Source organism: Phaenicophaeus curvirostris, chromosome Z (genome assembly GCF_032191515.1).
Source record: "Phaenicophaeus curvirostris isolate KB17595 chromosome Z, BPBGC_Pcur_1.0, whole genome shotgun sequence".
Lineage (NCBI taxonomy): Eukaryota > Metazoa > Chordata > Aves > Cuculiformes > Cuculidae > Phaenicophaeus > Phaenicophaeus curvirostris.
This window is the reverse complement of record NC_091431.1, coordinates 1,467,011-1,483,399: the sequence shown is the minus strand read 5'-3', so window position 1 is coordinate 1,483,399 and position 16,389 is coordinate 1,467,011. Positions and strand designations below refer to the sequence as shown.

The 16,389-nt window shown below is 44.4% G+C and overlaps 1 protein-coding gene across 1 annotated transcript in view; it reads right to left on the bottom strand.

Moving 5' to 3' along the window:
* The window catches only part of CAMK4 (calcium/calmodulin dependent protein kinase IV), a 168,870-nt gene extending 156,785 nt beyond the window's left edge, over positions 1–12,085 (bottom strand). The window contains exon 1 of the mRNA XM_069880486.1: positions 11,822–12,085. Within this exon, the coding sequence (XP_069736587.1) occupies positions 11,822–11,994 (173 nt within the window). The 5' untranslated portion in view covers positions 11,995–12,085. The remainder of the gene's footprint in view (positions 1–11,821) is intronic.
* Positions 12,086–16,389: the final 4,304 nt, after the last annotated feature.

Sequence of the window (16,389 nt, the reverse complement as noted above, 5' to 3'; positions counted from 1 at the left end):
ATAAGCCTTACCAAGGCATGCATTTTCTTTTTTAGTACTACCACATTAAAAAAAAGAAAATCAATGTATGCCAAAAGAATTCCAACAATTCCTGGCCCAAAGAAGGATCTTAAAACACCCTCATTGGTCCACAACGTTAGATCGGTGCAGTACACTTTATAAATCAGAAACCGAAAACACAACCTTGCATACACAGAGAACCTGAAAGGGGCACTTTGTCAAGTTTGAATAACATTCAAACAACTGATCTCCAAAACATGTAAGCAGCTAAATGTCTCATTATCAACTGAAAGTCACACATTTTATGGTCAGCCTTCCACAGGAGGGGCATGAAAACCCACTCCTTTCAACACAGTATTAAATTTTTTTTACAGCTAAACACAAAATAAAATCACATAGCACATTCTTTGGTACTGGCAGTGTGCCTCTGTTAACAAGTATTATTTAAAGAAAAATCAATATGAACATTATTTCTTCTTCCATGGATATTCATTAAGATCTCTCACACTTTTTTACTTCCACTCATTCATGAGTGCAAAATTATTAATTGAAAATAATTTATTTAGATTAAATTAGAATGTCTGCATTTCATGTATGAGCTACTCCAAACTTTTTTACATTAATTTGCTATCTGGTACTGTCAGCATTTGAGGTTTTTAATAAATGAACAAATGTCAATAAGCAATTCACAGTTTGTGGCAACTGATCTGACGGATCGACACCCCCTCTCAGTCACATGATACTATGCTGCCTCATTAAAAAACATAAAATCAAGACATTTGTAGAACATTTTTATTTATGCAGCCTTCAGTTCTGCTAAAGTCTGTGGAGCAATCAGGGTCATCTTCATGAATAAATCCACAATAAATTGAGTATTTTAAGATGCAGTATCAGTTCCCAAAGGCAGTGAACCTGGCAGAGCTGGATGTGCTTTAAAGATCAAAAGACTGAAAATAAGAAACAATATCGGTGTGTTTATAATGAACTGAATCGAGAGGAAAATACAAATACTTGCAAGAAGGAAAAATGGTGGAGGGAAACTGGTATTTTAGAATGATGCCTCTTGTTTAAACCCAAGCAACTGCTTTGTTTCACGATGCCTGGAGAGAGGACAGAGGAGAGACATTTTTCTAGTGAGGACAGTTTGGGGACTGTGGAGATGACATCAATTCTGAGGTAAAGTCGCAGTTCTGGCGTCTCATCTGTGGCATATGGATGCTCACAGTGAGGTACACATTGGCGCACAGGCTATACATTTGTTAAGGGCTTAAATTTTAATGTTGTTGGTTTTGTGGTTATGCATTATAAATCTGGGACGTACATTTCCACTGCCTTATCCTCCCCCCCTCAAAAAAGAAAATATATGATAAACGTAGTAAACTGCCAATGGGCAGCATGTTTTACAAACTTTTTTCCTCAAAAGGGTTCTCATTTCCTTTTATTTTACGTTATACGGTTCTTGAGTTCCAGCACAGATAACTGCATACATGAAAGCAGGACAGCTTGTAAGCTATGGCTTTATGTTGTTCAGGTGGTTACTTTACTTGTATACAGTCCTGACCACGTAATTTTTCTCTCCTGTTATCCCCTGCAGATGAAATTCAAATAGTCAAAAGCTTCGGCTGCTACAGATTGAACACTCCCTTTCAAAGTCATATTCTTGTACAGTCCCCTAACTCAGAAACACTTTACAAGGGAAAAAACACCACCTCAGCAATCTATTGTCAGCATAACAACTGCAAATATCGATGATCCCGAATAGTCCATGTATTTTAACTGACAGTAACCTATGACAGCAATGACATAATTTTTTCATTTATTCTATATGCAAGAGATACATTTCCAGTGTGTACTAGTATAGTATTACATCACCACTACTTTATTTCTGTTTTAAACATTATATAGTCTAAGACATTGAGCACACATAATGTATAAATTGATCAAAACCCCTACACTTGAAAATGGTCTTGGATATCTTATTCTCAGCGATCTTTCCCACCGCATCATGCTAACACATTATAAAAAAAACCAAACCACAGTTAAACAGGAAAAAAGTAGGCTTCCATGTGCGTCACCACAACCTTCCTACACACTCTAGTAAAGTCAAGAGAAAAGTCAATCTGTCCTTAAAACCTATAATCCTCAACAGTCACAGTACATTTGGGCTGTTCTTCAGTGCTCTACTAGCCAAGACGTCATTGTGAGCAGAACTTTCCCTACTAAACTCATTGCAACAGAATGTGCATTTGCCTTCTGAAACAGATCGTATTTCCTAGGTCAGAAAGAACTAGGAAAGCATCACAGGCAAGGAACTGCAGTCTTGGAACAGACACAAGGAAAAACTATGCTTTTCTTGCCATGTTTGGATGAGTTTTTAAAGGTTTAAAAGCTAACACACTGGGAAAACACACCCTGTGCACTTCTGCCCAAAGTGGGGTCTCTCTGAGAGACCTTTCTTAAGACTAAGATACAAAAGCAAGGCAAAGGTGAAAACAAGAAAACAACATGCTTCCACAACACTAAAATTCCTAAATTAAATTCTTAATGATTCACCAGCTCAGATTCCAAAGAAAAAGGAAGAAAAAAAAATAATCCTCATAAAAACTAAACTCGTGTCTAATTTAAGAGCAGTAACCAGTAAGCTATATTACACTTCCTTGCAATTACTGATGGGCTGAGGACACTGACAATGCAAATAATCACTGACAACAAATGTAAGAGTATTGCCAAGGTATCAATGACTGCCTGTAAAAGTTTTCATTCTTACCCGTTTTTTTAATATGAAGGAGATAGGAAAGCATAAATATTGAAAAAGACATTAAACAAACCAAAAAACAACAGCAGCATCGCCATTTGGAAATACATAGAATATTTGGTTATCTTTTCTTAGAATGAGCATCAGTGTACTGTAAAAAGAATAACCCTTGTGAAATCAGATAACCCTTGTTCAGATAATAAAAGTCTGCTTATCGTGACAAGAGGAAGCATTGTATGAGTGCATAAACAAGGAAGTCAACAGCAAATACGATGTTTATATGTTTAAATTGTGCTTTCACGATGAAGCAGAAGGGAGTACACGTTCTTTCTTTTTATGCAATCTTAACTCCTACTAACGGTTAATATGCTTTGTACATTCATAGATGAAAATAATATTACATAATATTGGCCCTTTTTTCCACACACAACGAGCAGTGTCAGAAGATTGCTCTCCCAAAGCCCGGCCATCGGAAGACCACAGAAGAACCATTCAGGTTTACTACAATAAAGCCAGCTCCATTTGGTAGATTATAAACAAAACTATGGCTGGGGGTAGCTATTGTTTTTAGTTCCTGATTAACCTCTTCAGACAATATTCAGGAAGACAAAACTTTTTTGATCTGAGTGACTGAAGAAGATAGTTAGTCCTTCCTTGCAAGTAGTTGGACTTCCACAGATGAGGCACGTGGTACAGCAAACAGTGAGTCTTTTTTCACTGACCACCATTCATAATTCGTGATCTTTTCAAATGTGTCTATTTACTATGTGGGCAAGCATTTAAATTCTTGTTACTGGTAGAATTCTGCTTATTGATCTGTAGCCATTACAGTCCTTTACACAATACTGTGCAGACTCAGACACACACCTAACGACACAATGGAATGAACGCATTTTCTTCTCATACCACAAGGCTTCAGTAAATTTAAGCCCCTCCACTCAGAATCACATAGGTTTATTACACAATCATACTTAGGGAAATGCTGAACTTGGAAACACTAGTTCCATTTCAGACATGCTGTCTCGTCTCCATAACAGGCTAGAAGAATGACTTTGTTATATCTGACCCCTTGCAAACCAATGCAATGTTTTTCAAGTCTGACAATTGTCATATTAACACAATTGATAACATTACTTTCAACTCCTAAAAGCCCTATGTGCAAGAACTCTTCCAGTACTCTTAAGAGTACTTACGTAAAAATCTATTCATTTTCTCCATTAGAAATATTTTTTAATTAAAAAATATAACCAAAACCAATGACAAAAATTCATAGTGGCTGACAGAATAACTTGAAAATAAAGAAATAAGGATTCTCTAATAGAATTTTTCATTATTAATAGCCATCTTTAAGTACAAGAAAGCTGTGAAAATTACACAGAATGATCATCTTTTCATTCCAGCATTTCAAAACTGCTCCAGCGCTCCTTTTATTAAAAAGAAAAAAAAAAAGGTAACGGCTCAATTTATTAACAGAAGACTTCATTGAGTGCACACACTCATAAGAGTACAGAGATAATGCAATATTCTGCAACAACTAATTACTCTTTCACTGCCCACTGTAAGTACTGAATTTTTATTTATACAATATATGTATCTTCCCTTTAGCTTCCAAGTTAATTAAAACTTGAGCAGATAGACATTGACCTTTGGATTATGTTGAATGCATGATATCACAAGCTTCCTATTAATCAACTTGGAGATTACAGTTGGATTTAACTGCAGTATCACTAGGACACATAATCTAGGTATGCACTAGCAAGTTGTACAGTGCGGTAGGACCACATGAGCGTTAGAGATGGTGGGAACGTGTTGATATCAACACACAAACCTTCTGCAGGTTTTATGTCAGAAGAACCCTGAACTTGCCCTGTGAACTGAATGTTCAGAAAAGGTTAGAGCGGATTAAGTGCTCCTGAACTGCATCTTCTGCTTCAGCTACATCCAGTCTCCTTGTTGTGCTCCAAGAATGCCCCTTAACGCAAAGCAAAGCACAACGACTCTGTGGATAACTGAGACATTTGTTTCACAAAAGTCACTCCTGATCCAAATTAAAACTTCAGTGTAGATGCAGCCACAAATTGCCTTTTAAAATAGTAATGGTGCAATAAGACATTACAAACAAAATCTCAGTGATTCTGTAATTGGAAACGTAAATACATGCCATCATCAGTAGTCTATTTAAGTTCCTACTTCGAAGAAGAAAAGCTTGTTTCAAACCATTTTTTATATAATACAGTTACAACTTATATGTTACTAATTGCATTAAAAAACAGGTAATTCGTTTGTTTACAGAGGTAACAGGGCAGTTTCTTCTACAGAAACAAACATTAACATATTCCTGAAAGAAGGCAGCTAAAATAGTAAATTGTAGTAATACAATTCTCTACCATGACTGTCCAAAGGTGTTGACAGTTAAATTATTTCTCCATAGCTGATTGGATCAAGAAACTTATTTTCCATCATGGCATGACACAAACAATGCCTCAGTCATGGTATAAACAGGAATCAGATATACACATAAGCCACTGTGAAAAATTTATCAAAGCCACTGTGAAAAATTTATCATTTTTTTCTGACAGCTAGTGAAGCAGGCATTGAGTTTGCAGTTCAATGCAAAAGTCCTGGCAGCAACAGAACAATGGTTTTGCAACAAATCTCAACTATAAAGGAATCTGAACAACTGTCTGTAAAAGTTAATACTCATTTTCTAACAAGAATTGAACGTCAACTGTGCTTACAAATACTTAAAAAAAAAAAAAAAATAGAAAAAGCCACCTTCTTCCCCAGGAAACATGCAGCGAGACATAATGTTTAGACAATTAACTTAGTACCTAGGGTAGGCATTTGGACAAGAGTCAATAACTAGCTCCCATGTCAAGGTGCAAAGTATCCATTTCTCTCCGTAATCACAGAGACTCAAGTAAAATGGTATGTCCATTCTCAATTGTTTTTATTTACAGAATAGTAGAGGAAATTTTCTTTTCTTGCTCTTTCAAGATCCAGCTTTTTCAGTCTGGATCAACCAGTTGATAGCTGACCCAGACAAAACTGAAGAATATACTTTCCCTGCACTGAATAAAAATTTTAGTTGTCAAACCCCAGGCTATACATTGCAAGTTCTGCTTCCTTATACCCAAGTAAGAAATTTTATCCCAAACACTGTGTTAAGAAGCTATAGAGCTTCCACAGAAAACTGAAGAGGAAAAGGAAGTGAAAATCTTCAATTAAGTCTAAGGCAGGCGGTGAAATGCATGAAGACCATTCCCCACATCTGCCCCCTTGGCCAGCACCTAAAGGACATCATGTCCTCTGTATCTCCTATCTTCCTGCCTCAAAGCAAGTCCGATGTACCTACCACAACAGTCCCAAATGAGTCCTCAGACCCTGCTTCAACAACCTTCCCCAGCAGCAGAAACCACTTTCATACAAACGTTTCCTGCTTGCCTGAAGGTGTGAGGGTAGCAAGCAAGTTGCAGTTTACGGCACAATGTGATCTAGAGGACGGACAAATCTACACAGACAGTTTCTGCTCAAAGGTAATTCTTTTCCTCATTCAGCTAAGCACTTCGCACTCACATTCAGACAGCCAGCACCATGTGCTGCATGCAGCATGCCTGCACCTCTTTGGAAAATATTCAACACCAAGAGTCAAAGTCACAAACAAGTAAGCAAAACCATTCCTGAACGAGGGTTTGACCTCCTTTAAATGCACCTCAAAGCAAAGCGAACATAGGATTTTCAAAATAAACATGGCATACACACTCTCTCTATATAACAAATGACTTGAGATGAACAGGAAAAAAGGCCCATTTATTTTTTTTAAATGAAGGAATGGAGGGGAAAATAATTGGCATACTTTCAAAGCCGAAAACTGTTTGAACTTCAAAGCATCAAGTGCAAAATCAATCCATTTATATACAATGATGCTTATACAAAGGAGTTGCCTGATTCCATCTACTACTAGCATCGCAGAAGTAGATGCTACTATGACAGCACTCATAAACAGGATTAACAGAGTAAGGCATCATTGTGCACACTGAAATCTTGAGTTCACACAATGCCTTGGATTTGAACTCTGTCTGTGCTAAGAACTGAAGAACAGAAACTACCTATGATTCAGCTCACACTGTGAACTCAAGGTAAGTTGCCAGCATTGAGCACCTTTCAGTTTCAGGTCCCCAGCAAATACCACAGAATTGAAAGACTGCCCAGGAAGGAAAAGGTAACCTTGGAAGATCTTGATTTATCCATCTTACACAAAGACAATGCCTAGAAATTTCCTGATTTTTTAAAAAAAATATTATTATATTATTCCAACTTTGAAACTGAAAGAAAGCCCTAAGGATTTGGCTGGAAATACTTTCAGCTGTTCTTGATCACTTAATACACCTGCAACGCACCTACAATAAAAACAGTAGACAGTCTCAACTCAAATAGTTATATGGTTTGGCGCTGTTAGGCCAGAGATTGCATGCTAAGTGAAATTCCATAAATAAAATTCAAACAAAGAGAAATTCCTTTCTTGCAGTATTGCTGAGTATCAAAAAAACCAAAAAACAAACCTAATCCTGAATTCAGAAACTCTGTATCAAAAAGATACAGCATATGTTATATAAGGCTAACAAAAGGTGTCAGTCTTTAAGGAACATAAAAGTTTTAAACCTAAAATAATTGAAATCTTTTTCCAAGGCAGTGTGGAAAATGAGCTTTCAGATGAAATATGCTCAGAACAAAATTGCAGTGCCCACTATTTCCCACACTTTCAAGTGTCGCAATTTTCAGAGAAGAAGTAGATACACCTTGTAAAACAAAGACCAAAATTTCATCTTTACAGCATTTTGAACTCTACTTAAGTGGCACACACAAAATCTCCTTGTGAAAAACACCTAAATAAAAGGTGAACCAGCCGGGTATTAAGAACAACATAAAAATAGCCGTCCTGGATCACAATAAAAGCCTGTCCAGCCCAGAATACAGTGTCCAACAGCGGCCAAACACAGATGCCTCAAGAATATAAGAACAGAGCAAACATGTATCAATACAGTCAAAGAATATTCTCATACCACTCCACAACTTATAGTTGAATAGTTAATAACTTCACCATTAATTACTCTTAATGGATTTCCTGCATGTAAGCTTGCCTGTTAAAGTAATGTAAGTTTTTAGCATCCATAGCACCCAAGGACCAAGAGCTCCACCACTTAGCTACACAGTGCACTTTAGTGGCCTCGCCTCCTGTGGTTCATTTTTTACTTACTGTCTTTGTCAGGTATTCTACAGAGCTTGCATCAAATTAAACAGCAAATAAACACCTCTAACTAGGTGTTCTGTCCATGCCACGTGTGTTTCCAGGGTTCTCTGTCTTAACTTTACTATTGGATTTATTAGAGAAAGAAAACCAAATGGCTTCTCCTCCACCATTTTATTTATCTAAACTGAATTTCATCCACCACTTAAATGCCCTATCAGTCCAACAAGGTCTTTCTGCAATTCTTCATAGGCAATGCTGTCCTTAAAACTCTCAATAATTTGCTAAGACCAGCAAATATCACTGTACATCCCCTTCATTTAAGAGGCTGTTCAGCAGCAGAGACACCTTAACTGATCCCTGTGGAGCTCCACTGTTGAAAGACAGCTGAATAGTCACAGAATCATAGAATCATAGAACCACCAGGTTGGAAAAGACCCACTGGATCATCGAGTCCAACCATTCCCATCAATCACTAAACCATGCCCCTCAGCACCTCGTCCACCCGTGCCTTAAACCCCTCCAGGGAAGGGGACTCAACCCCCTCCCTGGGCAGCCTCTGCCAGGGACCAATCACCCTGCCTGGGAAAAATTTTGTCCTAATGTCCAGCCTAAACCTCCCCTGTCGGAGCTTGAGGCCATTCCCTCTCGTCCTGTCCCCTGTCCCTTGGGAGAAGAGCCCAGCTCCCTCCTCTCCACAACCTCCTCTCAGGTAGTTGTAGAGAGCAATGAGGTCTCCCCTCAGCCTCCTCTTCTCCAGGATAAACACCCCCAGCTCTCTCAGCCGTTCCTCATCAGGCCTGTTCTCCAGCCCCTTCACCAGCTTCGTTGCTCTTCTCTGGACTCGCTCCAGAGCCTCAACATCCTTCTTGTGGTGAGGGGCCAGAACTGAACACAGGATTCGAGGAGCGGTCTCACCAGTGCCGAGTCCAGAGGGAGAAGAACCTCCCTGGCCCTGCTGGTCACGCCGTTTCTGATCCAAGCCAAGATGCCATTGGCCTTCTTGGCCACCTGGGCCACTGCTGGCTCATGTTCAGTCGCTGTCAACCAACACCCCCAGGTCCCTCTCCTCCAGGCAGTTTCCAGCCAGGCTTCCTCATGCCCAAGCTTTAAGGCATTTATTATTTCTTTTGCTAGCAGAAGCTTTCCTGTCTTGTCCCGTAACTCCGTACTTGGTCATGCAAGCAGGAAGTATTGACCGATGGGTTAGGGATCTGCCAGACATACTTTGCAGAAAGGGCACTCCTTCCAAAACCAAACTCCCATACTTGGAAGCAGCTGTCCAAATGCAGGTCTCTGCAGTCTAATGGATACAGGGATTCCAAGATGTCTTTTACCAAAGATATTTTAGGATAGTGTCTCCCGTTTCTTATTTTACTATATTATTTTGATTTACTGCCTCTAAAGGGAACATGTGCTCAGATTTTTCAACCTCACCTGGTATACCTTCACCACTACTAAGCTAAACAATGAATATTTTCTGTAGATGTACTCAAGATCATCTCCAGAAGTACATGGTTGGAGACAAGATTACCAAGAAAACAATACAGTTTTATATTCCATTTAGGAACTAAGAGAGACTGTTGCATCTCCATTACACATTTGGTAAGATATGTGGGCTATCAGAGGGAATCTGAGAAGAATCAGCACTTCAGGTGCTGTCTCTAAAAGGATCTCAGATCTAGCCTTAGGACCCTAAAGATCGAGCCCTCCTTGCCATACCCATCAGTGCAATATTTCCTCAGAGCACATACCTCTCGAGTTCCTCTCCCCCCATTCCCTACCTCACAGTCTTTGATCAAGATGGTTCTTAGCTCGTTTTCTTTCTGCGTTCATCTTAAATCTTATTTCCTAATTCTATCCAACAGCAGAGCAAACTTAGTCGCTCACATCTCTGCACTAGCTGGGTGTGACTATTTTCCTCATTCAGACCTTTTGTCAGGGTTTAAGCGTATACTGCCTCACCTTGCCAGGTAGAAAGACCCACTGCACCTCAGCTTTCATTAATTCTTCCTTCCTCAGACAGGAGAGTTCACATTTCAAAACACTTTTGAAGCCATGCAATAAACCCATGATGTATCAGCAATACAGACTTCAGTTCAGACAGAGTTGGTGCTATTCAGCAGTACACACTTTTTTTTTTTTTATTTCTCAATTCCAGAGACAAAACTGACAAAACAGTATTTCCTGCTTTATATGTTTATGGTTTTGCATAGGTGTACAGTGAAGTCCAGCTCAAATTCAGTAAGCGTATATAAACCTATGCCTATTTAAATCTGGCTAGCAAGAGTAGCAGTAGTGGTACAAAGGTAGCAGCAGATGCTTAAGACCTAGCCAGCAAGCCAAGAATGATACTGTACTGTATTTCCGCAGCCTTTTCTGCTCCTGTCAGTTGTGGTACAGCAAGCACAGGCGTACTTTGTAGAAATAACTTTTGCTGCATGCCCCTTCTGCACAAATACTGCACCAAGGCAACCACAGCCGGGCAGGACGGGCCTTGGGCAGCCTGATCTAGGGGAGGTGTCCCTGCCCATGGCAGGAGGGTTGGGACCAGACGATCTGTAAGGTCCCTACCAACCCAAATGGCTCTGTGATTCTATGTTATTCCTGGAAATTTCCCACACTCATCCAGGATTTTAATACTCTACCAGTGGCAAAATTAATGACTGTTCTTTACTACCTACTGACGTGCAGATTTAAGTTACCTAATGCAAACCGTTAAAAAAGCCGTCATCTTCTGGGTTTTGGGGAGTGGGGAGGAGCTGGTGTTTATTTTCTATCCACAAATTCAACAGGAACCAAGAGCTGTATGGAGGCTGGACTCGATGGTTGGACTCGATGACCCTGTGGGTCTTTCCCAACCTAGCGATTCTGTGATTCTGAGACAGCAAAAACTGGGCAGCAGCGTTATACACCAGAGTTCAGTTTTTCAGGCTGAACACTTGGGATCTTTGAGCCGGCAGCAGAGGATGGCAGCGCAGGATTCATAGAATCACAGAATCACCAGGTTGGAAGAGACCCACCGGATCATCGAGTCCAACCATTCCCATCAATCACTAACCCATGTCCCTCAGCACCTCGTCCACCCGTCCCTTAAACCCCTCCAGGGAAGGGGACTCAACCCCCTCCCTGGGCAGCCTCTGACAGGGACCAATGACCCTTTCTGTGAAAAATTTTATCCTAATGTCCAGCCTGACCCTCCCCTGGCGGAGCTTGAGGCCATTCCCTCTTGTCCTGTCCCCTGTCCCTTGGGAGAAGAGCCCAGCTCCCTCCTCTCCACAACCTCCTCTCAGGGAGTTGGAGAGAGCAACGAGGTCTCCCCTCAGCCCCCTCCCCTCCAGGCTGAACCCCCCATGAATGAAGCAGACTGGGGAACGAAGAGGCGGTGGATCGGGGCTGCCCGGGGCGGGAGCGCTGCCAGCGCCGGGGATAAAGGGATAAACGCTGGAAGGGTCTCGTCTGGAGGGGGGACGCCGGCAAGCCGGCATTTCCATCGCTCTGGAGCGGCCCCCGCCGTCCAGCAGCCGCGGGGGGGGGGGGGTCGGGGGGGTCTGGGGGGCCCCGACCCGGAGCTGCTCCGGGGACCGCCCGCAAACCGCCGCTGTCGGGGGGGGGTGTCTGCCCCGCTCGGATACGGGGGGTGACGGGGGGGGGGGGCACCATTTTCCCCCGAAACCCCTTCCCTGCCGCGGGGGCCAGCACGCCCTCCCGGCGCTGTTGGCGGCAACCAAAGTTTCCGCAGCTGCGGGCGCCGCGGGGCGGGGAGGGGAGACCCCGGCCCCGAACCCACCCCGCAGCCCCGTCCCGCCCCTCCTCACCGTCCCAGCTCGGACTCCAGCTCGAAGTAGTGGGCCAGGGTGTCCTTGTTGGAGCCGTCGATCCAGTAGTCTGGTGCGGCGGAGCCCGGCCGGCTGGCGGCCGAGGACCCGGAGGAGGAGGAGGACGAGGAGGATGAAGACGAGGAGGAGGACGGCATGGTGACTTTGAGCATGCCGGGACGCCTGCCGGGGCTGCCCCCGCTCCGCACCGGCTGCACAAACCAGAGCGACAGGCGGCTGGCGGCGGCACCTCTCCCGCTTCTTCCTTCCTGCCTCCCTCCCTCCCTTTTTCTCCTCTCCTCCTCCTCCTCCTCGTCCTCCTCCTCCTCGCCCCCCCGGGCAGGAGCGGCAGCGGCGGCCCCAGCCCGCAGGGACCCGCGGGGGCGGAGCGGGGCGGGCCCGGCCCTTCCCCACCCCGCCAGGTCCCCGTCCAGCCCCGCTTCTCCACCCCGAGAGGTCCCCGTCCCTCCCTTACCCACCCTTCAGGGTCCCCATCCCTTCTGCATCCCACGAGGGGTCCATCCACCCTTTCTGCACCCTTCGAGGTCTCCATCCCTTCTGCACCCTTCGGGGTCCCCCCCCGTGCATCATCCCTTCTCCATCCCACGAGGTCCCCATCCCTTTTGCACCCCTCGGGGTCCCCATCCATCCCTTTTCCACCCTTCAGGGTCCCCATCCAGCATCCCTTCTCCACGCCACAAGGTCCCCATCCATCCCACGAGGTCCCCATCCCTTCCCCACCCCTCGGGGTCCCCGTCCCTCTTCCCCACCTCGGGGCCCCCGTCCCTCCCCTCTGCCCCCCTCGGGGTCCCCTGTCCCCGGGCCCTCACCGGGGCGGCAGGAGCGCTGCGAGGCCCCGGCCGCGGGGACGCGGAGCCCCTAGCGGCGCCGGCCCCTCCCCACCCTCCTGCACCATTTTGCCGGTTCCATCGCGCCGGGGCCCGGGGATCCCTCCCTGCGCCGGCGGCGGCTCGAGCGGAGGAGGGTGTGGAGCCAGAGGGAGAGCGGGACAAACAGCGGGAAAGACGGGGAAATGCTCAAACGCGCCTGCGGAAATAAAAATACAGCTTCCCTTCCCGCCGCAGGGCTGAAGGAGCCATCAAGAAGCAAAATTTCCCTGCTGCGGTGCCGTTGTTAACGGCCTGTGAACTGCGTGCAGTTCGAACAACATCTATTGTGTTCCTGGATGTAAAAACGCGAGCCAGGAATGTCTGTGTAAGGGCAGTGTCTGTTGGTGGAGTGGTGAAAAAAACCAGCAGCACTTGTGTGTGCCTCGCATGCCGAGTGTGCCAGATCCCCCCCGCAGCCTCGCCGCGCGGTTACGCCCACGGACACTGCCGGGAGGCGCAGGCAGGAGATAAAATGGACCATGTGCAAGCCTGTACAGCACAAGTGCTGGAAGGATTGTCCTCTGATTTCCAGCCACAACCCACCAGCCTGTTTTTAAACAATGTATTCCTTGCTCAGATCATAGAATCATAGAATCACCAGGTTGGAAAAGACCCACTGGATCACTGAGTCCAACCATTCCTATCAAACACTAACCCATGTCCCTCAGCACCTCGTCCACCCGTCCCTTAAACCCCTCCAGGGAAGGGGACTCAACCCCCTCCCTGGGCAGCCTCGGACAGTGCCCAATCACCCTGCCTGGGAAAAATTTTTTCCCAATATCCAGTCTGACCCTCCCCTGGTGGAGCTTGAGGCCATTCCCTCTCGTCCTGTCCCCTGTCCCTTGGGAGAAGAGCCCAGCTCCCTCCTCTCCACAACCTCCTTTCAGGTAGTTGTAGAGAGCAATGAGGTCTCCCCTCAGCCTCCTCTTCTCCAGGATAAACACCCCCAGCTCTCTCAGCCGCTCCTCTTGTTCTCCAGCCCCTTCACCAGCTTTGTTGCTCTTCTCTGGACTCGCTCCAGAGCCTCAACATCCTTCTTATGGTGAGGGGCCCAGAACTGAACACAGGATTCGAGGAGCGGTCTCACCAGGGCCGAGTCCAGAGGGAGAAGAACCTCCCTGGCCCTGCTGGTCACGCCGTTTCTGACCCAAGCCAAGATGCCATTGGCCTTCTTGGCCACCTGGGCCCCTGCTGGCTCACGTTCAGTCGCTGTCAACCAACACCCCCAGGTCCCTCTCCTCCAGGCAGTTTCCAGCCAGACTTCTCCTAGTCTGGAGCTGCTCAGGGTTGTTGTGCCCCAGGTGCAGGACCCGGCATTTGGCCTTGTTAACCCTCATCCCGTTGGTCTCAGCCCATGGATCCAGCCTGTTCAGATCCCTTTGGAGCCTCCCTGCCCTCCAGCAGATCCACACTTCCACCCACTTAAGTGTCATCCGCAAACTTGCTAAGGGTGCACTCGATGCCTTCATCCAGGTAAACCACAGCGTCATCTTTGGTGTCATGGTAATTTTCCAAGATGTTTTGTTTGCTCCCAAGTTCCCAAGACAAGTCTGTCTCTTACTGGTTATAGAGTCACTGAATCATGGAATGGTTTGGGTCGAACAGCATCATAAACATCACCCTGTACCAATTCCTCTGCCATGGGCAGGGACACCTCCCACTGGATCAGGGGCTCCAAGCCCCATCCAGCCTGGCCTTGAACCCCTCCAGGGATGGGGCAGCCACCACTGCTCTGGGCAACCTGGGCCAGGGCCTCCCCACCCGCATGGGAAAACATTTCTTCAGAGTATTTAAGAAGATAAAGGATAGAGGAAGACACCAGAGAGGGCGAGTAATCTCAATTCTGAATCCCTTAAAAGACCTTAAAAAAGAAATGCTCCACTCTGTTTAATCAGATAACAGAAGAAATATCTGCTAATCTTGCCTTTGCTAATGGTAGGAAAGGATAAAAGAGATAAATGAGATACATAGATAAAAGAGATAATGCCCTTTCCTTTCAAGATTACTTTTTGCCATTATGAAATTAAAATGTAGATCCCCATCACAACTTGAGATGTTATCATTTTCGAATCCATATTTGAAAGTCAGGAAAAAGTAACCTAAAGTCCTATTTTTTGAAAACCAAGTTGTATGCAAGCCACTTCAGCAGAAACTCCAAACTGGCTTTGAGGTGAAACTCTGTGCCCATAGCACCTGCCCTTAACAGATATGAAACAGCACCAGAGCAGCACAAAAGCAAGCTTCTCACTGTTGCTCATGCTTCCTCCCAGCTCCCTAGCTCACTCTGTCTCTGCTGGTCAGTGTGGAACTTCTCTTCATAAAGCTGGGGTTGCTAGGTGACATTTTTCCTTCTTTCTATATGACATTTTCTGACAGCATCTGCTGGGAGAAGAAATGGTCCCTGATGATGAAAATCACACTCACACACAAAATGGCCAGGCTGCAAACATAGAAGGCAGTGGAATTCCACATCGTATTTTTGTTAAGTCAAATACCTAACATATTCTGAAACCCAGAGGGTATATATATTTCTGTTGTGGTAGAGCTTTAGTAACACTATTATAGTAAGATTGTGTTTATCCATGTACCTGCAGTCAGATTCACATGACAGATTAGATATGCTTATCATGAGCCTATATGGGCTCATTGTGGATGATACAGCACCAGTGGATTTTTTTTCGTCTACATTATCTGTGTGAAATTCATTTAATGCTCCTTAAAACTCTGTCTCAAAGTGAGCTGGATCTCACCATGCTGACAACCTAGTACTTGAAAACTGGCTAGACCTGATTCTCCAGGGAGCTCAGTTTCCTTGAAAATAAAATAAAATAGCAGTACAAATATATCCATATGGAATTAAAGAAAGTCTTCATGTTGCACACCACATGTAACCAGCACAGAAATGCCTCTTATAGTCTCCAGGAAACCAAAGGCAGTGTTTCAAATGTGTTGTTCTCCATTCATATCAGGTCTGTGTTAGCAATGTGAAGATCTGCACTATTGTTACTGGGTGTGAAACTGAACTACTGATAAAACTTCATTTATGTATTTGTGAATGTGTATGTACTATGTGTGATATTTTATTATGGAGTTACAATAATTTTCCTGCCAACAAACCCTGGTTACAAATGCAGAGGAAGAAGGCAGGTCAAGGACTCAGGCATCTTTTGCAGAGGAAGCAGGTTTTATGAACAAAAAATACATGCAAGAGATGCCCAACTTCCCACCCCTCTCCTGCCAACCATAAATTTAAATTCAAAGCAGGAAGTTAATGTGGTGTGTTGGTAGAGGTGGGATGAGTAATCTTTCAGCCTCCCTGGTTTCTGCAGTTGTTTTGTGAGCGCACGTGTCCTTTCATGTAGATGGTACAGCATCAGGCATAAGCAGTCCACACTTTCCAGAGTCAACTTCAAAAATAAAAACATGATTAAGAACCTTTGAAACTTGATTTCTAAAATTTTCATAGAATTCTAGCAGCTAGACCTTGGGTAGACATCCTCAGAATAAGAAAATTGTGTCTAGAGCGTTAAATAAGTAGTTGTTGGTTTGTAGGTATCGTTTCAAAGAGTAGCATGTTAGCCCTAAGCTTGCCAGCTTAGGCTAATATTTTTTCCTGGACAAACTGCAGCGTATATCTTCAAGATACTTAAATAAAAACTATTTTGTTTGACCTCTACT